General features: G+C 32.8%; 4 protein-coding genes across 5 annotated transcripts; 3 read left to right on the forward strand and 1 right to left on the reverse strand.

Annotated features, from left to right (window-relative positions):
* Nucleotides 1-282: 282 nt before the first annotated feature.
* Nucleotides 283-3585, forward strand: LOC18095500 (14-3-3-like protein D). Of its 2 annotated transcripts, none has more exons than XM_006370099.3 (7): nucleotides 283-500; nucleotides 1094-1400; nucleotides 1505-1592; nucleotides 2283-2392; nucleotides 2486-2634; nucleotides 3225-3277; nucleotides 3373-3585. In XM_006370099.3, exons 1-7 carry the CDS (start codon nucleotides 428-430, stop codon nucleotides 3373-3375), a joined length of 783 nt encoding a protein of 260 aa, XP_006370161.1. In that variant the 5' UTR covers nucleotides 283-427; the 3' UTR covers nucleotides 3376-3585. The 2 variants fall into 2 exon arrangements, with proteins under 2 accessions (XP_006370161.1, XP_006370162.1); XM_006370100.3 differs by having other exon boundaries at nucleotides 320-500; nucleotides 3228-3277.
* Nucleotides 3586-5558, reverse strand: LOC18095501 (AAA-ATPase At3g50940). The gene is made up of 2 exons (XM_024591966.2): nucleotides 4257-5558; nucleotides 3586-4149 (listed from the first exon to the last, which is right to left on the reverse strand). Exons 1-2 carry the CDS (start codon nucleotides 5184-5186, stop codon nucleotides 4090-4092), a joined length of 990 nt encoding a protein of 329 aa, XP_024447734.2. The 5' UTR covers nucleotides 5187-5558; the 3' UTR covers nucleotides 3586-4089.
* A 7585-nt stretch (nucleotides 5559-13143) lies between these two features.
* LOC18095502 (olee1-like protein) lies at nucleotides 13144-13962 on the forward strand. The gene is made up of 2 exons (XM_006370104.3): nucleotides 13144-13344; nucleotides 13477-13962. The coding sequence occupies exons 1-2, from the start codon at nucleotides 13191-13193 to the stop codon at nucleotides 13806-13808; spliced, it is 486 nt and encodes a 161-aa protein (XP_006370166.1). The 5' UTR covers nucleotides 13144-13190; the 3' UTR covers nucleotides 13809-13962.
* A 3098-nt stretch (nucleotides 13963-17060) lies between these two features.
* LOC18095503 (ubiquitin-conjugating enzyme E2 36) lies at nucleotides 17061-21409 on the forward strand. The gene is made up of 8 exons (XM_006370105.3): nucleotides 17061-17229; nucleotides 17388-17415; nucleotides 17608-17694; nucleotides 19377-19435; nucleotides 20432-20473; nucleotides 20559-20632; nucleotides 20939-21036; nucleotides 21176-21409. The coding sequence occupies exons 1-8, from the start codon at nucleotides 17194-17196 to the stop codon at nucleotides 21211-21213; spliced, it is 462 nt and encodes a 153-aa protein (XP_006370167.3). The 5' UTR covers nucleotides 17061-17193; the 3' UTR covers nucleotides 21214-21409.
* Nucleotides 21410-26700: the final 5291 nt, after the last annotated feature.

Consider the following 26700-nt stretch of genomic DNA (forward strand, 5'->3'; position numbering starts at 1 on the left):
TATATATATTTCTTATCATAATAACATTAATCAGATTTAATTTTTTACATCTTCAAGTATTATATATATATATATATATATATATATATATATATATATATATATATATATATATATATATATATGACAACACCAGTGAAATGAAAAGTAAAAAAAAAAAAAAAGCTAAGATTTCACCATTACAATACATTGATGGTGCAATTGAAAGCTATTGCAAGTGAGAAGGACTAAAATAAAACAAGTTTGATAGTCAGAGGGCTTAGATGCACCTTTTTCTTCAGTAAAGAAAAAACACAAGAAAGAAAGAAAAAGCAACCTCTCCTTTTCCACTCGTTTCTCTCTTTCTCTGTACCCGGCTTACATTTTGACAGCAAGCTAGCCTTTGTGTGTGACTTTCTAGAGAGAGAAAGATAAATCAGCAATAGCCATGGATTCTTCAAAAGATCGCGAGAACTTCGTCTACGTCGCCAAGCTCGCCGAGCAAGCTGAACGCTACGATGGTCAGTTCCTCTATATCTCTCTAGATATATTTACATGCGTCTTTGTGCTTTATCTCTCTAGATCTGTGCTTTCATGCTCAGTTTTTGCTCATTATAGACTCAAAGTCACATGATCGATCGCAGATTTATGGATTACATTAACTTGTTTAACCTACATTTTATGCTTATGATCTTTGCTTTGAAATAATTATTGAAAATAATTCTTGTCTGTTTTTTTTTTGGGATATTAAAAGTTAATTACGTCTAATTAATGTTACGGATTTTAATTACTTTTGACTGATTTCATTTTTTTTGCTAGCAAGTAATTTGATTAGGATTTTTTTTCTTAATTTCTTTCTTATTTTATCTGATAATGTAGGATCTTGCCAAAAAAGAAAATAATAATAATAATTGCTGATTTAGCAGTTATTATTTTTATTTATTTATGATTACGTAAACCGTGAAGTAAAATAGAAATGAAATTATTCCTGAGCGTCGAAATTAATTTAGAGTTGAAATTAAAAAAGAAAGAGAGAAAGAAATTTATGATGTGGATACTTTCTTTGGAAGTTGTTAGAACTTGGAATGCTGATGGTTTATGTGATGGCATGTAGAAATGGTGGATGCGATGAAGAAAGTAGCAAAGCTTGATGTTGAACTAACGGTGGAGGAGAGAAACTTACTCTCTGTGGGCTACAAGAATGTGATCGGTGCGAGAAGGGCGTCGTGGAGAATCTTGTCATCTATTGAGCAGAAGGAGGAGTCGAAAGGGAATGAGACGAATGTGAAGAGGATCAAGGAGTATAGGCAGAAGGTGGAAGCAGAGTTAACAGGCATTTGCCATGATATCATGACAGTGATTGATGAGCATCTTATTCCATCATGTACAGCTGGGGAATCCACTGTGTTTTACTACAAGATGTGAGGGTGGATTTGTTTGTGGTTTTATTATGAATTTGCTTATGTGGACGTAGTGGGTTTTAATTGTCATGTGGATTTTATGAAGGGTTTTGGGTTTGGTGCAGGAAAGGTGATTATTACCGGTATCTAGCAGAGTTCAAGAGTGGTAATGAGAGGAAAGAGGCTGCTGATCAGTCACTTAAGGCATATGAGGTATGTATGTCTATTTTTTGTTTTGTTCATTGATGCAATGGTTAAATTCTAGGGCTTAAAGCCTTGACTTGCTTTAAGCACGTCCTACTAAAGTGATATGAATGGAAGAAAATCGAAGCCTGGTTTCCACTCATCTGCACTAAACTGATTCAGAGATAGTTCTTTCCTCCAGTCATTTGCACTCACTGTTGCTGTTTGGATTAATAGAAATCAGAAGCATGTGCTCAATCATGAAAGGTGAATTTTCATTTGAACCTGTTTTTGAAAACCCCAAGTGTTTACCAACATTTTTCTACACTTTTTCTTTCTGCTTAGTTGGTTCTTAGAAGGAGAAAGGTACTGGAACTTGCATTCCTGAAGTTTGTAAGGTTACTGTAACATCCTACTTTACTGTTAAATTGGCCAGAGATTGCTTTAACTTGCATAAAGCATTGCACATCTGTTTTTTGGTGTTTTAAATTAGCAGAGCCCGGCTTGGCATCTAACAAGGCTTGTCGCCTCTCTATAGATATTCTTCATCTGCTTTTCCCACGGGAGCATTCTTTGGTTATGGCCTTTTGATCTTCTGCCAATTTTCTATGGCATTTTTTTCCATTGAATCTGCTATATTTACCGTTGTTTTCCTTTTATTTTTCTGGATAAGGTTGCCTATATGAACAATTAGTTCTGCATGTTTGCTGGTTCTTGCAGACTGCTACAACAACTGCAGCCAGTGATCTTTCTCCCACCCATCCCATTCGACTGGGCCTGGCTCTTAATTTCTCTGTGTTCTATTATGAGATTATGAACTCTCCTGAACGGTATGCAGAATGTGATTTGCTTATATGTGGGAAAAGCCTTAAACTTATATTTTTATAGATATAATTTTTTATTGCATTCTTGGGGTCTATTAGGGCCTGCCATCTTGCAAAGCAAGCATTTGATGAAGCTATTTCAGAGCTGGATACCCTGAGTGAAGAGTCTTACAAGGACAGCACTTTGATTATGCAGCTGTTGAGGGACAACCTCACTTTGTGGACTTCTGATATTCCTGAGGATGGAGGTATCTATAGATTTAATTCTTGAAAGTTCCTATTCTTGAAAGTTCCTTAGGGCTCAGCTTTCATTTATTTTATGAAGAATCATGTTAATCTGTCCTCTATATTAATGGGGTTAAAGTCTGAGATGTAGTGAAATCCCATTCTCTTTAGACCCTTCTCCAGAACAATAAGATAAATAAATGACAAAATCGATGCATTTGACTTTGTATCATTACGAGGTTTGCGAATCCTGTAAGTGCTGCATTCATTGCAAGAACTATTCATGATTTCTTGCTTTTACTTGGAGCTGTTGGGTACTTGGGTTTACTAGTATCTTACTGAATGGAATGAGCAAGCAAAATTGAAAAGTGATGGCCCATTGACAAAGTAAAATCTATATGCATTTGATTATTTGACTTCACAAGTACAAAATGTGCCAGATTCTCAGTAAGCGACCATAGTGGTTGTGCAGTATTTTTAACGGACATCTTTAACCTGAGCCTGTTGCTTGCAAGCATGAGTTGCCTGTTGTGCACGTATGATTCTAGATATTTGCTTACTGTTAAGCTTTAAGTGGACAATTGACCTGTTATTTGAGTTTTTATTTTGACAGAAGACCAGAAGATGGAAACCTCCGCCAGAACTGGTGAGGGTGAAGATGCCGAGGTGGGTCCTTTGCCTATTGTCCATTCTTCGAATCATTCATTTATTTAGATTTGCAGAGATAATATGAACATCGGCTGAATTATTTCTTTATGCAGTGACCGTGCTAATATAACCTTCTGGTCCTTGAAAGCGTGAATGGGAGTAGGATGATTTCCCCTAGTGTTGTGCTATTGCTTTATTTCAAAAGGATTTTTGTAGTACCTTATCTCAGTTGGTGTTGATCCCTGTTTCAGTCAACTATATGTATTAGCAGAAATATTTGTTGGGTTATAATATTGGTAGCCAACGACTATTGCTGCTTTTTCAAATTTCTTGGACCCAATTATTTTTCAATTGGTTATTTTGGCTTTTCCCCCCATCCAATTCTGATCCGACTACAAAATTAACGATGTTGTACTGTATTTTTTGGAAATGATCTTCATAATCTTATATACGATCTAAAATCAAAATCTATAGGCTATAAGAACCTCTCCTCTTGATGCTCTTCCTCTCCCCTCTGATTTCTCTGCAACCTCAGTTTCTCATCTTTCTCCAACTTCTTCTCACGGAGGAATTCGGCAACGCCCTGGAAGGAGTCGGGGCTCTTTGTTAGCTCTCGTACAATCTCTGCATGGGTGACTTCAACCGTCTCTAGAATCCCTTGAATCTCTTCGAAGAGCTTCAAGTCATAGAAACCGAAATATCTGCGTGCTAATCGCTTGAATGCAGGAAAGGTACAATATGGCATGTGAATATGCATGTCCATGCGACCAGGAACTAGCAAAGCTGGGTCGAGCATCTCGTTCTTGCTAGTTGTGACAACAATGATGAGTTCATTGATGCGAGGCAGCCAAAAGTCCATCAATAAACTGCAGTAGCCTTAAGAGCATAGCCTGTTGATAAAAAACACAACACGTCCGAGACATAAGAAACGGTGTCGTTAAGCAAAATGTTTTTCATTGCAAGCATGTGTGTGAGCAGACAATAAAGTTATAACAACCTGTTTTTGAACCTCAACCACCTTCCTTGGCTCAAATCTCCGCCTTCGGCATGATACTGTGACAGTGGAATCAATATCTTTGATGACAAGTATAGTTTTGTCTAAATGGTGAAGCAACACTGACCTAATATCGTAACTTGTAAGGAAATTATCATCCTGTAGATCCAAGTCATGGATACTGTAGTTCAAGTGATTAGCCATGGCGGCGATCAAGCTCGACTTTCCTGTTCCAGGAGGACCGTGTATCAGGTATCCACGTTTCCGAGCTTTCCCGATTTTTCTGTAGTACTCCTTTGACTTCACGAAGGTGTTCAGATCACCTATTATTTCTTCCTTGAGCCTCTCATCCATTGCAATGGTCTCAAAGGTCATCGGATGATCTATTATGGTTGATGTTAACCAAGATAAACCTCCAAGACTGTTGAGCTGTCTTACCTTGTTTTCCTCTTGAATGGCCTTCGCCTGCCGTAAAATGAACGGCAGGTAAGAACCCAGGACCTTCTCTTTGTGCTTCTTGTGAAAAACCAGCTCATAGGATCTTAGTCGTGCTACTAAGGTATAATTTCTAACCTCAGAGTTTTCTCTAATAACCATCCTCCACTTTACTTCAATATTTTCAAAAACATCAAGAATTTCTTGGTCTCTGTCCAGGGAAATCGCTGGTTTTTTCTCTTTCTCCTTCTTGCATGCCTTTATTCTTCGAATTGATGGAGCCGATTTAGTTCCCAGATAAGTCTCAGCAGCCAAAAACAACTCATCACAGAAGTAATCCGGTCCATATTCTTCTATAACAAGAGTGAATTGAGGACGGAAAAGATGAGCAAAAATGCGAAGATTGGCAGCTGTTGGAATCAGCACTGCTGAAGCTGCAAGAGAAGCTACCACAGAAAGAACTGTTTTTGTATTAGGCAAGTTCTGGAGAGACACCATCCTTGAGACTTGTTAATGCAAGGTTGGTTATCAAATAAACGATTATGATGGAGCTAGTGAACGAAGCTCTGTAAATGATGCCTAAAGTTCTATTAAGAAACCAGAGAGAAGTGTGATCAAGGTGTCTTCAGTGAGGTTTCCAGTGCAAATTAAAGCCAACAAAAAGAAAGAAAAATGCCCAGAGGACTATTCTATCACTCCTTTGGATTGGTCATGGCTTGTACAGGAAATGTTTGCAGAGGGAAATGCACTGACATTTTTGAACGGATTACTTCAACAGTTTTACCTTTAGAAGACTATTCTAGTTGAAGAGTCTTCTAAGTGTATGGTTGAAATTTAGCTACTAAAATGATTTTTAAAATAATTTTTTTAATTTTTATTTTTAATATCATATTAAAATTATTAAAAAATATTAATATAATATTTTTTTATATAAAACATATTTTTTAAAAATATCCAAAAAAACCAAAAACAGAAATTATCAGCCGGCGAAGCTTCAACCTTTTTACAGTGTTTGGAATTTTTCAAATTGTTTTTTACTTTTATGCAGCAACGCACTTTTTCAACCGTTGACTCCAGAAAGCTTCATTGAACATGTCAAATTTCACAGGTTTGCAAAAATCAAGGAAGAGGGCGGCAACTTCACTTCAATAAAAAAACAAAAAGTGAAGGAGAAATTAATGCAGCACAAGATTCAGATTATTATTTATTGAAATAGTAATCTGATGATATTGCTATTGGCTAAAAAAAAAAAAAAAAACCTTTTGTGAAGTGATTTTTTCATATAAATAATTATTTTTTATACATTATACAAGGTTAAATTAATCATTTTATTTTTGTTTTTCACGGTAAAAATACAAATTAAGCTCTAGAATAAAAAAAATGAGTAAGATATTTTGATCTTTTTATTTTTTAAAAATAGAATAATTATTTTTATATTTTTAAAAACAAAATCAACTTAATTATTTCACAATTTTTTTTTTATCATTTTACATTAATTTTATTATAGATTTGAATGTTGATATGAATTTTTTTTTTTGTAATTAATATATATTAAATATATTTGAATACATATTTTAAATGCTACGTTGGGTTTAGGAGGCTTTAGTAACATTCCATCATTCCATTGATTGTTGACAATGGGTTTTTTAATACTTTGATTCATTGTTTCAAAACCAGACCGGTCCAGGAGGTTGCCTTGGGTCATTGTTGATCCCAATCCAAAACTTGGATTAGTTTGATTTGAAGAAAAAATTAGAAAAAAAAACTAATAGATTTGAGCAAAGACTCGGGATGACTTGATGACTGATAAACTTGGATCTAATCTGGTTAAAACTTGGCCATTACACATTAATTTTTTTTTTAAAAAATAAATTTATCAGAACCACATTATTTTGATTCATATTTTAAAAAATAATTTTTTATTAACCTGAGTCAACTCTTGCTATTTATGACTCGGAAATTACCTGGATAGTGTGTTAAAACTATACTTGGATTTCTTGCACAAAATATAAAAATCTTCATCCTAAATCTTGAGGTGGCATGTGGATGACGGTTAAATATGAGAATTAAATTTTAAAAGATTAGAGGAAAGAAAATATTGAAAGTAAAAAGTGTGGTTCCTAATTGTTAAACCTAACAATCTTCAAGTGACTTGATGGTAAAATTTGGAATCTTTAATTAGAGTTTTTAAAATACTTCTTAATATAATAAATTTCCATTAATAATATATTTAAAAACCAAAATTAATTACGCAATCATATTAACAGTATCACAATAATAGCAGGCAACCCATCCATAAAATTATTCCTCCAGACACAAATTAACAATTTTTCTGGAATGGAATATAAGGAAATTCAATAAACAACAGAATGCAAGTTCTTCACCCTCTCTCAGCCATATATTCTGTAACATTACTGAAGGAGAAGGGAACTCCATCTCTTAGCTGAGCCTTCCTTCATCGTTCCTGAAATAGGGCAGTGGCAGAGATGAGATGATATTGTTAAAGAATCAATCCAATCTAAAAATTTAAGTTATTAAATGAGATATCAAGATATAATTTATATTATTTTTTAATATATTTTTTCAAGTAAAAGCTTTTTGGGCTTGAAACTTACACAGATTAACACTACTTTGTGCTTAATTTTTATCACATAAATGAGGATGGTGAAATTCGAACTCGTGACCGCTTGGTCATCAAAGCTTTAATATTATGTCAAAGATCCAATAGTTTAAACTGTTAGGTGAGGTACCAAGATATGATTTATATTATTCTTTAACAAACATGACAAAAGTTTTAATAAAATTGAAAAAGATATCAAAAAATCATCTTAATCCAATAACTTAAGGTGTTGGGTAAAGTTTTAAGATATGATATATATTATTTTAGAACATATTTTCTCAAGTGAAAGTTTTTTGGACTTGAAAATTACATAAACTTATATTATCTTGTGTTTTATTTTTATCAAATAAATAGGAATAATAAGATTTAAACTCGTGATTGCTTGATCATTAAAGATCTGATACCATATTAAAAAATTAATTAACTTAAAAACTTTAGCCGTTAAATAAAAAATTATAAGATATAATTTATATTATTTTTTAATAATTATTATTACGAATAACCGACTCTTTATTATGAATCAGAATCTTGATTTGTAATGGCAGAAAAAGATGTCAATAGGAACAGTCATCTCACGGGTAGGGAGTATACAAAGTCTCTGGGGATTATTTGGCAACAAAGATGCCTGCAACCCACGCTAGGATATTATTAGATAATGATAAACAATATGATATGATTCGATAAATAATCTTTTATTATTAGAGAATATGATAAAAAAAATTAAAAAAAATCATGAAAGTAAGGATTTATCAATCAATCCTACAGTGCTCTCCCACGTGAATTTCCAGGGATGATTAAAGACCCAAGAGAAGATGGGGGCCAGAAGTACAGTATCGAGAAGGTTGTTGAGAAATGAGAAAGTGGGCTCACAATAATAATTGAAGCCGACGATGATATGTCTTCTTTCGCCATTGTTATTGACCCTTGGCTGATGAGAGAAGCCAGAAATTTGGGAGTGCTTTGTTCTTCCTTTCCTTGTTTGGAGAAGCAAGCGATTTTGAATTTTCTTCTCAAGACCAAATATATGAAACATCCACGCTTCAAATTGCAGTTTTTTATGAGAATTAATTTACAATTTCATACTTCGATTTTAGGGTGACATTCTTTTCGTGTAATATTAAGCCTGTGACTTATTAGACCGATTCTAGTTAATCTAGGTTAATCGCAATGTTCGTGACCCGTGTCATGAGCACATCACAATGCACCAACTCGGTTGGCTATTTGTCTCTTTCTTTCCCTTCTCTTTCTTCTCTTATATGACAAGACTTTCATTGGACCCGGGTTGGACGAAATATGGGACTAGATTGCATATTTATTAGAAAGACAGGGATTAAATTGAAAGAAAAGAGCTTGATATCTGGTATAATCATAACCATGACTCAATTGAAAAGTTAATATGGAATAAGAAACTAAATTGAAGAAAATGGAGAGAGAAGAGTCTGACTCGTACACCACACGCACCCATGCATCGGAAGAGCCACTGCATTGTGGCGGTGCATGTGAGCTCCTCCGGCCTCATAGTACCTCCTTTTTTTATATTGCTGGAATCATTGTGATCTAAGCTTTCTTGGAAGGCGGCGAACTTTGGTGTTTCTCTAGCGATCAATTTTTATTTTCTTTGTTTTTCTCTTTTCTTTCTCGATTTTTTTTCTTTTGGTTTTCTTTTTACATAAAAAAAAGCTTGTTTCCATTTATTTGTCAAACAAATAATCTGAAATAGCTCTTGTAAATTAAATATCAATTCAATGTTATGATGTTTCTCTGAAATAGTGTAAACCTGATAAAAAGTTAATTGAAGCAAACTATAAAGTAAATTCTCAAAAACAATAAATGAGAAAGGAATGAAATGGGAAGAAAAAACTTGTGGTCATACAAAAAAAAAAAAGAAAGAAGAAGAAGCAAACAGTGAATCCACATTAGTTGAAACATTAAAACTCCCTAGGCAAATTAGTTTTTCTTTAGATAGGAAATAAAGCACATGAAACCACTTGTCCTTGTAATTTTCCGGGTGACTTCTGTAAAGACTAAGAGAAACATTATGGGAATCATCTAATAGGTGGTTCAGTGATAAGAACTTGAGACTAAAGGGTTTGTTTTCCCTATAATCTTAGGTTCGAGTCTTATAGTTGCTAATATGATGGCTATCGGAAGCTTATATGATCGTTAACTTCAGGGTCCGTAGGATTAGTTGAGATGCGTACAAGTTGACCTGGACACCCACATTAATTAAAAAAAAAACAGAGAAACATTATGGGCCTTGATAACTTCACATAATTCATTTTTTGATGATGTCGTGGTGCTGTGCATTTAGCTGAGAATTTTATGGATATATTAATAATTAGAAGTCCACGAATCAGCGCAAATGTGTATTATTTCTTCCGGCTCCTTTTCTAATTCAGACTTGTAAGACCGATCCAAATCACTCTAGCATAGAAATTCAGACATTTCGATTTGGGCAAATCATTTATGTTGTTTGTAGGCCTTAATTTGACCATTATTATTATTTATAAATTATTGACTTGTGAGTTTCTCTATTATATTATTTTTAGGATTTTTTAGTATTAATAAATCTCATATATATCCTTTGCTGTAAATCGTATCGTCTTGGATCTCCAAAGTGACTTGCCAGGAAGTAAAGACATCTTGAAACAAAAACAAAATAATCAATTTAATTAATGGTTGCATCCTGATTAGACCATTAATTTAGAAAATCACATAACAATCATCTAGGAGTATTTTAAGAGATATTATGTTAACTAAGGGAACACATAGGGTTATCACATTTTAGAATAAATTAAAAGATAAATAAAAAAATATAAGATGAAAACTATGCAAGTGAAAAAACAAAAACAAAAAGTAGAGTGAGAGAGTTTTCGAGTTTCATTTACAAATATAAATATAAATTATTTCTAATTTCAACAATTGTAATGAGAAGAAGCTTGATAAATAATATTTTATGTTAAAAAATAACGATTTTTTAATTATAAACTAAATTAATACTTACTCAGAAAATCATCATCCTTTTTGTAATTATTAAAATTGATGTATAATTGCATAAATAATTTACATAATAAATGTTCAACTCTATTTTTATTTTATTATCTTATATATAGGGGTGATCATTTTCGGTTCGGTTCGGTTTTTATCAAAAAAAATAACCAAACCGAAATTTTTTTTCTGAAAAAAAAAACCAAAACCGAACCGAAACCGGGTCAAACCGACCGGTTTTGACCCGGTTTCGGTTCGGTTTGGTTTTTTAGGCAAAAAACTGGTTTGGCTCGGTTTTTTTCCATTTTTTCGGTTTCGGTTCGGTTCGGTTTTTTCAGTTTTTTGCTTATAAAACCGAAACCGAATCAAACCGGTTGTTTTTTTCAAAATTTTAATCGGTTTAATCGTTTTTTTTTCGGTTCGGTTTTTTCAGTTATTTTTTTTCCAGTTTAATCGGTTTAATCAGTTTTTCGGTTTTTTTCTCATCCCTACTTATATATAGAATGAGAGTTGTATGCACTTCAGTTAATTATTTTCATACGTGACAATTATATACGACCCTAAAAACTCAAGATTGCTGCCTAGGAAATAAGAGGTTCGGAGAATTAATTAATTTGAATGACAAGTTTTACTAAGAGTTTTTAGAGTTTAGCCAGTAATTGGGGAGTTTGAGAGAACTTTTCGCGAGTTGGTAAGAAATATGAATAATTAAACAAGCTTGTTAAGAAATATTGAAGGTCGTGCAGTGCGCATGGATGGATAATATTAAAATATTACGTATAAAAATATAGATAAGAACAAGCAATTATTTGTTTACAAATTTATTTATTTGTGTTCGAAATCAATTATTTATTGATTGCTATACTTTGTAATTAAAGAGATCAAAGAATCAATCAATCAATAAAAGATATATTTTATTAATTAATCATTAAAAATTGCTTTAACATAATTTTAGCATATATTTCATCACTTTTATTATAATGTTTTATATGTATGCTTTACTAAGAGTTTTATTATAATTGTTTAAATTTTAGCATATAAACATAGATGTCTATTTGTCATTTTCCATCTCTTTAACTTCATGTCCATTCATGGTTTCCAAATTCATTTGAATTCTACGTCTTTTTATTTACCTTTGAGCTTATAAATATGAATGTACATTAAATTATAAATAGAAGCATTATTAAGAAGATATAGTTGTATGAATATATTTACAAGATTACATGAAATAAGAATGTTCTCTCTTTGTTTTCTAATCTTTATTATTTTTATTTATTCTATTTGCTTTTTATTGAGTATATTGTCTGCTTCTAAATATATAATTTTATAATACGTTATTAGCTAGATTGCTTCTCGTTTCCGTCTTAAAGCAAATAATCATATTTGATTTATGGATAAAAGATAGAATATATGTTTATCTACTCTCTTTTTTCTAATCTTTCTAGTTATTTAAGTGAATCATATTTTTTTTTTTAAGTTCATAACAAATTTATTCAATATTTAACCGAATGTTAATTTATTCAATATTTATTATAATGTTTAAACAAAATTTCTAAAACATTTGATATTTTTCATGAAGTAACCATGGCAAATCTTGTCAAACTTGAGTTCATGGAACTTGATATTATGGGTAAGAATTATTTATCATAGGTCATTGATGCCAAAATTTATTTGAATGCCATAGGTTATAGAGACACCATTAAAGATGGAAATGAATCATCTAGTCAAAATAAGGCAAAGACCATGATTTTCTTACGTTATCATCTTTACGAGGAGTTGAAAATTGAGTATCTCACAATCAAAGATCCCGTTATTCTTTAACAAAACTTGAAAGAAAGATATGACCATCAAAAGATAGTTATTTTTTCAAAAGCTCAATATGATGGATACATTTACGATTGTAGGATTTCAAAATCAGTGATTTCAAAATCAGTAAGTGAATATAATTCTGCAATGCTTTATATTAGTTCTAAATTGAGATTATATAGGGATAATATCATTGATAGAGATATGTTAGAAAAAACATTATCTACTTTTCATTCCTCGAATGTGCTCCTGCAACAACAACGTAGAAAATGAGGTTTTAAGAAATATTATAAACTGATTTCATATCTCCTTGTAATTGAACAAAATAATAAGTTTTTGATGAGAAATAATGAATAACGATTGACTTGTTCAGCTCCATTCCTTGAAGTGAATGCTATAATAATAATAATAATAATAATAATGGTCATGGTTGGCGGTCATAGTAGAGGTTGTGAATGTGGCCATGAGCGACATATTAATTTCTACAAATATAATGGTCATAATTCTAACAAACCTCCATAAAATAAGGAGAAACAAGAAAAGGAGAAGAATATACATAACATAGATACCAAGAAAATAGAAAATATTTGTTATAGGAGTGGAATGAATGGGCATTGTTTATTTACCTGTCGTACAACTAAACATCTTGTTGATTTATATTAGTTCTTATTGGAAAAAAAAAAGAGAAGGATATAGACATAAATTTTTCTCACCCACATCAAGATAATAATGGGATAGATTCGCAAGTTCTTGTATCTTCTTTTATATATAGTTTCTAATTATGGGATACATAGAGATGGGAAATTCTGTGGTTATTTATTATTGCATAAATTTAAAAAAAAAAGAAAAAAAAAAAGAGTGATAACAGGTCATGAGCTTACCTATTCTACTGGAAAAAAACCAGGGAAACTTGACATTTTGTTAAAATAGCCTTATAGTACGCATCTATTTTCCCTCGTAAGCCTTAGAATAGCATAACTTCAGTAACCACCGCACGAGAACAATTTGTTTCACCTATCTTTTTCTCTATAAAAGCAATATTCATTCATGCATAATTCCTCGAACACCAAGAGTAATCAAAGATAAAAATGGCAAAGAGTTTCACCATTGCTGCCTTCGTTCTTTGCTTCTCCTCCCTTCTCATCTCTGCCTATGCAGCAGATTACTTGGATGTTGAAGGCAAGGTCTACTGTGACCCTTGCCGCGTTGAGTTCCAGACCAAAATCAGCGAGGGAATACCAGGTAAAGGGAGTAGTTAATGGTTTAATTAGTATATGCTGATCATCAACCTAACGATAAAGATATTCTCGGCTTTTATATTCTTGAAATGATTCAAAATCGCTAACTCTTCTTGTTATGTATATGTCCATGCAGCTGCTAAGGTGAAATTGGTATGTAACAACCGTGATAATGGCACTGAGACATATACCGTGGAGGGTGCAACTGACAACAGCGGCACATACCGCCTCCCCGTGGCGGGAGACCATGAGGATGATATCTGTGAGGTCAGGTTGGTGGAGAGCTCCAGACCCGATTGCAATGAACCATTCCGGAGCATTGATTCTGCCAGGATCCTCCTCACCAAGAACGTTGGAGTGGTGGATAAAACTCGATATCCCAATGCTCTTGGGTACATGAAGAAGGAGGCTCAACCAGAATGTGCAGATGTGCTCAAAGAAATGGGTTTCCTTCCTCTTGAGGTTTAAATTATTTAATCAAATCATCATCATTGCTCTTCCGCCTCGCCTGGATAATAAGATTTGACATGTAATGTCATTTTTTTTAATTTCTGCTGTATTTTTTATCTGGACAAATGTACACCAATGATTCAATGGAACTATAACAATTTGTTCTGATTTCTTTCTTTGAGTTTCAAGCCCTTGCTTTCTTTTTAATTTTTTAGCAATTTTTGAGCAAAACAACCATGCTATTGAAATATATTACAAGCCTGTAGAAAAGGCAAGGATCTTTCATAAATTTGCGATGTGATGTTGAGTTTCCTAATGGCAAATCCCTGTACAAATAGTGGCTTTCTGCAATTTTTTTTTTTAAGTTTAACGTGGGTGTCCGAGCCAGCTTGCGCGTACCTCGATTAATCCCACGGGCCCTGAAATTAACGACCATGTAAGCCTTCAATGACCATCATATGAGCAACCACAGGGCTCGAACCTGAGACCACATAGAGAACAAACCTCGGCTTTCTGCAATTTAAATTAATGGGTAATGGGTGATGATAAAGTATAATTGAAAAGGGCAGTGCTCCATTGGAAACACAATACTTTTCTTCAAATATAGAGTAAACCATCTCTAGTAAAGTATATTATGGCGTTTGTTGACCTCTCTTTAAAACTCATGCGGAAATGGTCACAAGCCCGTAACGCTTCCGGGAATTGCTAGGCACCCGCACCATTGTTAAAGCCCCCCCATAGACCTGTTCATAGTCGACCTGTCTGACGAACTAGCCATGGACCGAGGAATTTCGGCTAGGTCTGGTTGAGAAGTTCGAGCCCATTGGTCTGGTTCTGTCAAGGTTTGGGTTTGTAGTCTGCCCGAAATTAAAGCAATTTATGGTAACCAATTTTTTTCATTTTTGTACTTGAACTTTCTTTTTAATTACAACTTTCAATGCCTAATTAATGACGAATTTATTAAAATTTGTTAAGGACAAAAAAATTCAACAATAAAGGACCAAAGACAGGAGAAATTCTGTAGCGAGTTTTAAATTAGATAAAAAAAATGTTAGTCTCCTTAATTTATTTTCTTAATAGTTCAGTTCATGTGTTTGAGAAGAAAAAAAAAGTTGCATAAAAATAATAAAATAGAGAAAGTTGGTGAATGATTATTTTTTCAATGACGAAACTCATTATTCTTGATGTCAATCATTTGACAAGAAAACTTTAATGGTAATGGTTTTTCCTCTAAAAATGTTTGAAAAAATAGATTGGACACAGTTTACATTTATTTTATTCACTTGATTTATTTTTTTAGTAATATTGAGGTGTTTTAGGATTGGTAAGTGGTTTATGAAAGTTTTTATTGTGTTTTTTGAGATGTTTGTAGGTGGCTTGAAAAATGAATTTTTAGGCACCCATCTTGATTTCTCAATAACCATGGTGGTGACTGGATTTTGAGCAACAGTAGAAGACATGTCGCCCGTTGTATTTTTTGAGTAATTTTTTGTCTACTAGAAAAATATTAGCTCGGACTGGATTTTTTTTTACAGAAAAACACACCGTTGTCATGTGTTTTGATTACGGTCTAAATGCACATTACTGTTTGTGAGACCCATGACCATCTACGGTTAAACCGCAAGACAACCAAAAGCAACTTCAAGCTGCTTTTTGTGCTGAGTTGTAAACTGTGTTTATAGACACAGTAAACAGAGGCGCGGAAGAAGAAGAACATAAACAGAGCAATGAATAGTGCACAGTGAAGAGTAGCTCCCTCAATTCACCACCGACCTCTACCGTCTCCACTTCTCTTCGTCTTCCCCTTCCCCTTCCCCTTCTTCTTCGTCTTTTGCATTCTCCACTGTTCACGTTGCATGTGAACAGTGGAGAGCAGCTCACCCCCAGCCTCCGCCATTTCCACTGTCAGCCACTCCTCTTCCTCTTCCTCTTCCCCTTCCCCTTTCCCTTCCCTTTCTCTTTCGTCTTCTGCATTCTCCACTGTTCACGTTACATGTGAACAGTGGAGAGCGTCTCCACTGTTCATGGCCAGACCGGGTTCGACCCAAACCTAAATACTCAGTGTCTGGTACGACCTAGTAAAATAAAAAAATCCAAAAAATTTCTAAGATATTGTGTTTTATTTGAAAAACTAGTGTTTAACATTATTCAATGACACTACATAATTATATTAGAAAAAGATTGCATGATGATGTAGCATTTGTAGAATCGCAACCCAATAATTTTGTTCCTGATGATATTTTACCTGATGTGGTGATATTTTACCTGATGCAGTGATATTTTACCTGATGCTGATGCACACTCAAGAAGCCATGAAAACTGTAGTCCTTGTCGGATGGATTTCGTACGTGATAGAATTACAAATAGTTTAATGGAACAATAAAAAATACTTTATGTAAAGTATTGTTTATTTCATGATATAATAGCAGTAGTTAAATCTACAATATTTCAAATAAAAACCATCAATATTAATTATGGGTGAGCAAAAAAACTGAAAAACTGATTTAATCAAGAAAACCGGGAAAAAATAACAAAAAAACCGAACCGTGAAAAACAAACCGATTAGAATTTTGAAAAAATCGACCGGTTTGGTTTCGGTTTTATAAGCCTGAAACCGAAAAAACCGAATCGAACCCAAACCGAAAAAACCGGAAAAAAACCGAGCCAAACCGGAAAAAAACCAAGCCAAACCGAAAAAACCAAGCCAACCCAGTTTGAACCGGTTTTTTTTTTCTAAAATAACTGAACTGAAACCGGTCGGTTTGAACCAGTTCCGGTTCGATTTTGGTTTTTTTAAAAAAACCCGGTTTGGTTACTTTTTTTTTTTATAAAAACTGAATCGAACCGAAAATGATCACTCCTAATATTAATATATGTTTTTTTAGTTATTTTATAACCTTAATTTGAAAAGTATTCTTAACCAAACACATTAAACTACTTTTTGTTTAACCTTAATTTCAACTACAGTTTTAACCAAACATATATGTTTCTAAACCAGCCTCAACTAAAAATAATTTTGATATAAAACAATTTTTTCAAATTACAATAACTACCATAATACCAAACACGCTTTGAGTGTTTGGCATTACAACCAAAACAATGTTTATTAAAATTTAATTTTTTTTAAATTAATATTTTTAAATTATTTTAATATGTTAATATTAAAAATAAATTTTAAAAAATTAAAAAAAATATATTTTAAAAAGGTCTTCTTTTGAAAGGTATCTTTAAATTATAAAAAAGCAGCAACAGCTTGCATATAAAGAGTTTCAATATATTTTTTTATTTCGTGTTTAGTGAGAGAATCTGTTAAAAGAACAGAATAGAAAAGAAAAACTCTTTCTCTCTCTAAGAAAACCCTTGAGAAGAGTAGCGTCGTTTGCAATCGACCTCCACAACAAAAATGGCCAACAGTAATCTCCCTCGTAGAATCATCAAGGTATGTCCTCCGATCCATCGCTTTCTTTCTCTCTGTTTGGTTTCCATTTTTAAGGAAAAATCGAGTACGCTCTCTCTAATTTTCATTTATTGCTCTATTTGATTCTTGGTTTCAAAGATTTTATTTTTATTTCGTTATTTTTAACTGTGATCTAACAGGAAACTCAACGTCTTCTCAGTGAACCAGGTGGGAAGTTGACTCTTTTTTTTTTTTAACTCAGTAATAAATTATGGTTTTGGAGTAGTGATTTGTTTGTATGAAACTTTGAGAATTATTATTATTTGTGTGAAACTTTGATTATTATTATTATTATTATTATTATTATACTCTGCTAGTCATCGTTTGCTAATTTTTGTGATTTACTGATACCACCGGCAGCTCCGGGAATTAGTGCTTCACCTTCTGAGGATAATATGCGATATTTTAATGTCATGATTCTTGGCCCAACGCAATCTCCATATGAAGGTATTTTTTTTTAATAATGTAGAAATGATTATTCAAAACTATGATTTTCTATTGATCATCATGCTTTAAGTTTTTCCCCTTTAATGTTTTAGCTTTGAATTTCCATGTGGAAGAGCAAAGTTGTAAAATGGGTTGAAATTAATCGAAGTATCACTATAGTGCCTAAACTCTGTTGTGTTTCTTTTGGCATTTGGTGCTTTGAGTCTCATCCATCTGTATTTTGCTAATCCAATAGCTCTTCATGTGGAATTGAGTGCTGCTAATCATCTTAAACTATGTGGCTGTATGGTCCAACCCCAGCTAGTTGGGTTATGAATGCTTGAACTCTTTGCTCTTCAAGATATTGTTGATAATTTCTGTGTGTGAAATTGGGATTTCGTAATCATTTTGTCCCTTTATCATTGTGTATTCTTTTCTAATTATTATTTGTAGTGTAATTAAACTAAACAAGATCCAGCAATTTGAATGGATAACAGTGCTTGATTAAGAGACTGCACTAGAAACGGGAACTTATCATGTCTTCTTCCATATTTCCCTTTGTGCATATAATAATGCTTGTACTTAGTGATAATGAAAGTTCATAGTTGACTTGAAACAAATTTCCTATTGCATATTGCAAGCTCATGGAAATGTGATTACTAATTAGTTCAATCTATTGCTAAGCTAAAATTGAGGTTGGGCCATTTGGTTGCTCTTACACGCACGCACGCACACACGCACTTGATGTAGTATACAGTAGATTCAGTTATTTATGAGCATAACTTGCATCATTGCTGTGTGCTGATTTTTTTGATGTAAACTGTGTGGCATGCTGTTGGATTATAATGTAAGCAAGGCCATGGGAGCTGGAGATCTCTAAGTACATCATGTGGCGTGTAAATCCACAGTATATCACAGTAAGAGGGATAGACTTGCATCCTTTGTGATATGGCTAGTATGAGACAGTGTTTCAAATAGTCATTGTGTTTATACTGTTATATACTGTGTATTACGTTAATTTACTCTACGAGCAGTTACTAATGTGGTGTTGAGGTGAAGACTCTTGTCAGAGTTGAGACAGGTGGTGGCTAATAACGACTGGTTCTTGCTTATCGGGACTTGAATTGGCTTTTAGACTGATTTGGTTCAGGACTTAATGTTCATGCAATGGATTATTTTAGCTGTATCTCATTACTTTGCATGCTCAGATGCCAACCAGTGGCTAGGGTATTGCTTTCATTCAGTATTTTAAGCATCAGTTTCTGAAGCATTGTTTATGAATTATTAAAACAGAAAAAGTTCTTGTTACATTCAAAGAAGCATTGCCGAATTTCCCTTGCAAGACGATTAATCATTTTTCTCCAGTGCTTAGAACTTCCAGGAATAGTTAAGCTACCATTTATGATACTGCAGAATGGTAGGTTAGATGAGAGGTGCCCCGTGCATGTCTTTGAGAATTTCCTTTAATGTTAAGTAACTTTTGTTTGGCTTTTTATAGGGTTGAGTTTGAGAGAAATGATTGTGAAGTGGATGAATGCAGTTATTGAATTTCATTTTATTTTGCTATTTGCTTGGTCCACTAAACTGTTTAAAATGTTTTGGAAAGAAAATCTTATTTTCCTCCATATCATGTTAATCTCCTTTCCTTGCAATTATTTTGCATGCCTGTTTTGATGTGTGCCTTGGTTGTGTTCTTTGTTTAGGAGGGGTTTTCAAGCTGGAATTATTTCTGCCTGAAGAATATCCGATGGCCGCACCAAAGGTACCTCAAGTTGGTTTTTCCATTGTGATGCTTTCCCAAAATCTCACTTTTATGTTATATTGGATGCTGAATTACAAATAAATGAGAATTTGTTTTTGCTAGAGTTTAGAATGTGTAGCACTTAGTCTTGGGGATTTGTTTTTGTCTCACTTTTTTTTCTCATAATATTGAATTTGCATATATTTTGAAATATTTTAATGCATTTCTTAGTTGTTTGGTGCTTGATTTATCCAGATGTCTCGTCTTCTTTTATTTTATCCTCTTAAACACATTTTGTAAATAGATGGTAGGGGATATAGCACTATATCCATTGTTCCGAAGTGTTTGTCATAGATTCTTAAAATTTAGGATCAGGGTGGTTAGACTTGGAAAACAACATTTTGGGTTGAATAAGCATAGTGTTGGGATAACTTATTAGGTTGGTCGACCCCCCGTTAATTATTTGGGTGGAATAATAGCATGTGGATTTTGTAATAAACATGTCTACATGAGGTTTGCTTGGTCTGTTATGCGTGTTTTGACCCTTGTGAAACCCAAAAATGGAGATACGCTGGGAACAACCATTGTTATCTATTAATAAGTTGATATAATTCAGACCTGAGTGACCTGGCCTATATGGACAGTAAATTTTTCAAACAAGTGAAGCATTTTTTTTACTTGTAGTTTAAACATTTCTCTAGCATCTTAGCCTAGTCAATGTAATTGAATTGGTTAGTGGTGTAGTTTTGAATTCAACGTGAAACCATACAAATCAGGCAATTTTAGACTTTTAGTATTGCCTGCTTATCTTAACATGGTCTAGTTTACAAAAGTCATCATATACTGCTTCTTTTGGTACCTGCAGACTGTCACACTCTGCATGTATCTCCAATCTTTTGTTGATGCACATTCTTAAGCAATGTCTGTTTATGCCAGGAGTTCTCAACTGTAACTTGTTTATCATAATTTGCTGCAGCATTTTTTCCTGTTTTTCTTATTATTATTACTCTGTTACAGGTTCGATTTCTGACGAAAATATACCATCCTAACATCGATAAGGTAGGCCCTATTACCCCTGCTTCTCTCTTTTTTAGGTTTAAGACTTGTTATTTCGTTTCTCCAACACTGCAAGTTTCTTATGTAGCTTGGAAGGATATGCCTTGACATTCTGAAAGACAAATGGAGTCCTGCTCTTCAGATACGAACCGTACTTTTGAGGTACTATGAGCTGCAATTTAATATTGTCAAGCTTTTTATTGAGATTAACCCCATGTTGAAACTTGTGGTAGTAAGCACTCATGTTTTGATTGATTGATCAACTGATCCCTATCAATTTAGGGACTGATGAACTAAACATTAAAAGATTTTAACGTACTTTTACTTTTACTATTTCTTTTCCCACTCCATTTCCACTGAAGAATTAACTGCCACTGTGAGGGGAAAATATGAAATGAGTTTTATAGGAAGAGATATTTGATATGCTAGACATGAGAGTATTTAATTTTCTAATGTTGGGTTTGATAGCATCCAAGCACTTCTTAGCGCCCCAAACCCCGACGATCCACTTTCTGAGAACATTGCAAAGCATTGGAAAACGAACGAGGTAGAAGCTGTTGAGACAGGTAATGTTGATATTTCCAATTATTAAGTTCATGCCAGTTTCTCTGGAATTTACTTTCCTCAAGCTTTATAATAACAACGCTAACAGGCGTGTTGGTTTAGTCCTGATATTTTATTGCAAACTACTGTTGAACTCTGCAGCTAAGGAGTGGACCCGTTTATACGCAAGTGGTGCATGATTATGTAAACTTCCCTTCAAATGACATGGGATGTATGCTATTGACTTGATTTGAATGGAAATTTGGAAGAAATGATGTTTGAACAAGTTATAATCTAATATTTTTCAAAGCTTCCAGATGCTGCATGTTAAATTGTTCTGTTGTTGGAAACATGTCTTTGTGAACTTGTATGATCAGATAAGATGTGTTATTTGTATCTCCGTGTCGCTCTGCATCTGTCTCAATCTCTCAAATGCAAATTTTATTAACTTTACCTTATCTTGAAGAATCTGAACCCTGGTAGCTATGGTAAAGAAAATTGATGTGCGTGAACATGGAGTTGATGTGTGGATATCGATCATTTAAATTTCCTCCAAATCAACATTAGTATAGCTTTTCAAATGCAGATCTTTTCCTTGATAACATGATAAATAATGCTTTCTAGACACTTGAGTATTCTCTTCACTGTTTTTCAATGTGCTTGTCCTGGGTCAGATTGATATCTAGTTACTAGACCAATGGCATAACAAATATCATGCTTGTATACATCATAGCATATCAAACTTTCAACTGCACTAGCATAAGGAACTTCGCACATTTGCTCTTTTTATTATTATTTTTTTTTTGTGGAGTCTTGGGACATAGTTTTTGACCCAAGGCTTCGCCCTTTAAAATAGAAGTGTTTATGATTTTGTAAATCTATCATATTAAATTGCTCAAGATTTTTCCAAATGTACAACTCTTGTGAAAGAGAGAGTTACTTTCATGTTGTGCATACCTCTTAGCTGCCATGGCATCTTAGCTGGGCAGGTTAATGGCTCCTTCTAACCATACGTAATAACTATAAAAGCTTACCTTTCAACTTCATAATAATGATGAGGAGTGACATTGTGACTTTTTCATAGTAGTTGAGATTGGTACGTCGACAAATCAATTTTATTGCTCCTCCTGCTTGAACCAGCAACCATCGATGGATTCACTAATTTATTATCTCTCAAATTTCTCCCACTTGGAAGTGAATCCAGTAGAGTCTATTTAGCAGAAGCAATTTCTTGTTCATCTATGAATACATGTCCTTTTAACTATTCAAAATATCTTATAAAGATATATTTCTTCTTTCTAGTACCTAATTTTTCATCTTTATGGGAAGAATGATGAATATAAATAGCACAACTCTAAAGTTTCAAAATACTTAGGTTTATGTTTTGTCTATAACTCTTGAAAAAGTTGTGAGAGACTTAATAGGCGCACGATAATGCATCACTTTAATATGTGATTGGAAATTTTGTTTGTGTCATCATGGACCTAATCATATCAGGAAGGGTTCTATTTTTTTTCTTTTTTCCTGTATCATCATTTTGTTATTGTGTTTAAGAAATAGTCAATTGTCATTCTATTCTTTTTTCATGACATAAATCTCCAAATTAATCAGATAAATATTTACATTCTTGAATAGTTTTTTAATGCTTTTATTTTCTTATTTAATTGATTCTTAAATATATTTTATAGAGTAACTTAGAGTTTTAAATTTATGAGATATTAAAAAGACATAATCATACCGAGTAAAATCATCTATAAATATAATGAAATAAATTGCCCTATTCCTTGCCCATATATTTATTGGACCATGATGTCAAAATGAATTAATTGCAATGAAAATTCGGCCCTTGTACCTTTTCTAATTGGTTTTCTTATAGTTTTTTCAGTTAGACAATACTTATAAGTAAACAAATTTACTTTGTTAATATTTTTCAATAAACCATCTTTGGTTAATTTATTTAGTTGTTGTTGACTTATATGACCTAGCATAGCATGTTATGTATTCACATACTTCCGGTTAACTATAAACTAAAAGGCACTAGCTTTTTACTGTGTGAATTCATGGTGAAAGGCTGATTTTTCCCTTGGTGAGCAAGGTTAGCTTTAGGGGTAGATGTGATTTTTTTATGGGACTTGTTAGTAATTACATTAAAAAAGGGTGTTAAGTAATAATTTCATGTTTTTTCTACAGTATAATTACTAATAACCCATAAAAAAAATTCCTTTTGGTTCAGAGGCTTTTCGGGTTTATTCTATTGGTTTGTGCATGTCAATTGCTTAAATGTTCCTAAAAAATAAAGTCTCTCTACTATGGATTCAAGGTCATTTTAGATTTTTTACTATGGTTTTTTTGTAATTCTTTTGTGGGGTTAGAGGTGATTTGTTATTTTAATATATATAAATTAATTTTAAATTCAAAAGGCTGCTAGCGCCCATACAACACTGAATGTTGTTGTCCGGGGTTGCATTCGATATGTCTCACCACCTTCGGCACGATGGTGAGGCGCATGTTCGCCGATAGAATGTGGAGGAGCGCCAGCAAGGAGTTTTTCCCTTCATTCCTCTTTTCCCTCTCTCCACCTAGAAAAACATGTTGGTCTTCGCAAAAAAACAAAAAAGTCTAGTAATTTATTTGTTAAGTTAAATTACATAATTATTCTTTTGATTACAATGTATTTGGTCTTGAATCAGTTATTGAGTTAATTTATTTTCTCAATTTCATCCCTTAATATTTTATTTTTATATCAGATTTGATCATCATTCTTTTAATTGCAATGTATTTGATCTTGAATCATTTATTAAGTTAATTATTTTTTTAATTGCATCCCTTTACACTTTGTTTTTATATTAGATTTGGTCCTTATTCTTTTAATTGTGATGTTTTTTTGTCTTGAATGATTTATTGAATTAATTTATCTTTGGATTTCATCCCTTGACATTTTATTTTTATATCAAATATGGTCCTCATTTTTTTATTGTTATTTTTAGTTGTTCTTATCTTTTTCTTAATTGAAATTGTTTTTCAATTTCATCCCTTATGATTTGTTTTTTTTTTTTTTATGTCAAATTTGGTTATGTTTCTTTTCAAATCTATATTTTTTAAATCACTTTTTTTTAAAAATAATTTCATATTTATCCTTGATTATTTTGGTTGGTTTAGAATTTTACATCGTTTTTTTTATGCCTTTTATGTTGGGATTCGGCCTCATGATTTGTGTCATAAATTTTAAAGGTTGAATCGGGTTCGCTTCAGTTATTTTTAATTATTTTAAAAATTTTCATCCATTATCATTGAGTTCGTTAAAAATTGATTTTCTTTGTTTTTTATGTTTTGGATTCTTTTGTGAATTTGATTTTTCTTTTTTATTTTGCACTTAAATTCAATATCTTTTTATATTTAAGGTTTTGCATGATACTACTCGCGGGTTTTGACCACGTCACATAGTTTTACTGGTGCTTTGTTTTTTAATATTTTTTTTTCATGGATTTTTTTCCCGATTTCATCATTCTACAGTTTGATTCATGGAGTTTGAAGATCTTTATTTTTTTTAGTTCTCTTTCTATTATGTCGAGTTGTTGAATTTTATTTTTTTTGCTCTTTAAAATACAATGATAGCGTTTTGGCTTTGTTTTTTTTTTAATTACAAAGAAATTGGCCCGGCCCGCAGCATAGCGCGGGCCATCAATCTAGTAATGGCTAGAATATGTAAATAAGGAAAAACTTACATTACTAATATTATAATCAACATTCAATACAATAAAACCATTTAAGAAATGTCCATCACCAAATAAACTTGTTTTCAAATATAAGTTAACTCTATTTTCATGAAAATATTTATTGAACCTAAGCTTAAGTAAAACCAACATATAAAATAAAATGTGATGTCTTTTTAGAGCATATTGAACATCATGTAGGAATAAAATAGTACAATCACTCTTGCTCTATTGCGGTTTGATCTTAAAATCTGTCAACCCGAGTTTCGAATTAAATTGTGTGGGAGTTGATTCAAAGTGAATCATTCAATTTAATGGGTTTAAAAAAAACTTGGATGACCGGTAAAAACATGACATAACTTTTAAATAAAAATTAAGATGATATTTTTTTAATATTGAGACGATGTCAAATTAAATCGACATTGGTCACCCTGCGATCTAGGTCATGGACTTCAATAGTTTTAATAACTTTGTTAATTTTTTATATTATTTTTATTTAATTTTATAATCAAATTAAATGCTTGCAAAATCAAGCAGAAAGAAAAAGGAGTTTTATTGCTGATGTTTTATCTAGAGTTTATAGTATTGAATTAAGTGTCCTGATAATATCCACCATTTCTACTGATATTATAGAGGCAATTAAGAAGACTTAAGAGAAAGACTTAATTGTAAAGGGTATCATTCAAGATCTATTGATCGACCCTACTACTCATCCTCATTAATTATAGATGGGTGAGCATCCTCCTCAACAAGAAGAGGAAAATTATGGTGGGACATGATCTGACCTACAAAATAAATTAACTTATATCCATGTATCATGACTCAGCTATAGGTGGTTATTTAGGTTCTATTGTGACTTCTAAGAGGGTTTGAAGCTTATTCTACTAGAAGAAACAACAGAAGAAAACAAAGCAGTTATTAAAGAATGCCCTACTTGTCAACGAAACAAGACTGAAAATGTGTTGACCCCAAGCTTACTACAACCCCTTCCAATTCCACAAGCATCTTTCACTGACATCCACATGGATTTCATAGAAGGTTTCCGTAAGTCATGAGGTAAAAATGTTATATTTGTGGTGGATGATAGGTTTAGCAAGTATGCTTATTTTATGGCCTTAATTCATCCCTATACAGCATCTTCTGTGGCTAAGGTCTTCATGGATAATGTGTTCAAACAACATGGCTTTCTAGCTACTATTGTGAGTGATAGGGACCTAGTGTTCTTGAGTCAACTTTGGAAAAATCTCTTCATTCAGCAAAAGGTTTATCTACACTACTTTACAGCTTACCTCCTCAATCTGATGGCAGAGTGATGTAGTTAATAAATGCCTTGAGAACTACTGTAGGTGCATGTCTAGTGATAATCATGCTTAGTGGTTTAATTGATTATCTATAGTTGAATGGTGGTACAATATTAATTTTCATTCTTCAACCCAATCTACTCTCTATGAAGTATTATATGGAATATCTCCTCCTATTCATATTCCACACTTTCTTAAGGACTCACCATTAAAAGTTGTAGATGACTTGAAAAAAAAAAGGGAGAAGATACTCAATTGAATCAGGGCTAATCTACTGATGGTTCAAAATAGAATGGTCGAACAAGCAAATCAAATATGAAGTGAAAAAACATTCAACATAGAGGATCAAATTTATTTAAAATTGCAACCTTATAGACAGAAAGAAATCAGTAGCAACTAGAAGATCACAGAAACTAGCACCAAAGTATTATGGGCCTTATTTGATATTGAAAAAGAATGGCATGGTGGTTTACAGATTGAACTTACCTCCATCAGCAGGAAGAAGCATGTTGGTAACAAGGTTGTTCAGACCGACCTACCCAGTGTTCTTCTATAGCAGAACCTCCAGCCACAAGTTGTTTTTGAAAAGCGAATGGGGAAACGAGGAAATCAAGCTGTAACCCAGTTCTTAATTCACTAGAAAGCTCGTTCTCCTTTCGATGTTACTTGGGAT

The sequence above is a fragment of the Populus trichocarpa genome, chromosome 1 (assembly GCF_000002775.5).
Source record: "Populus trichocarpa isolate Nisqually-1 chromosome 1, P.trichocarpa_v4.1, whole genome shotgun sequence".
Lineage (NCBI taxonomy): Eukaryota > Viridiplantae > Streptophyta > Magnoliopsida > Malpighiales > Salicaceae > Populus > Populus trichocarpa.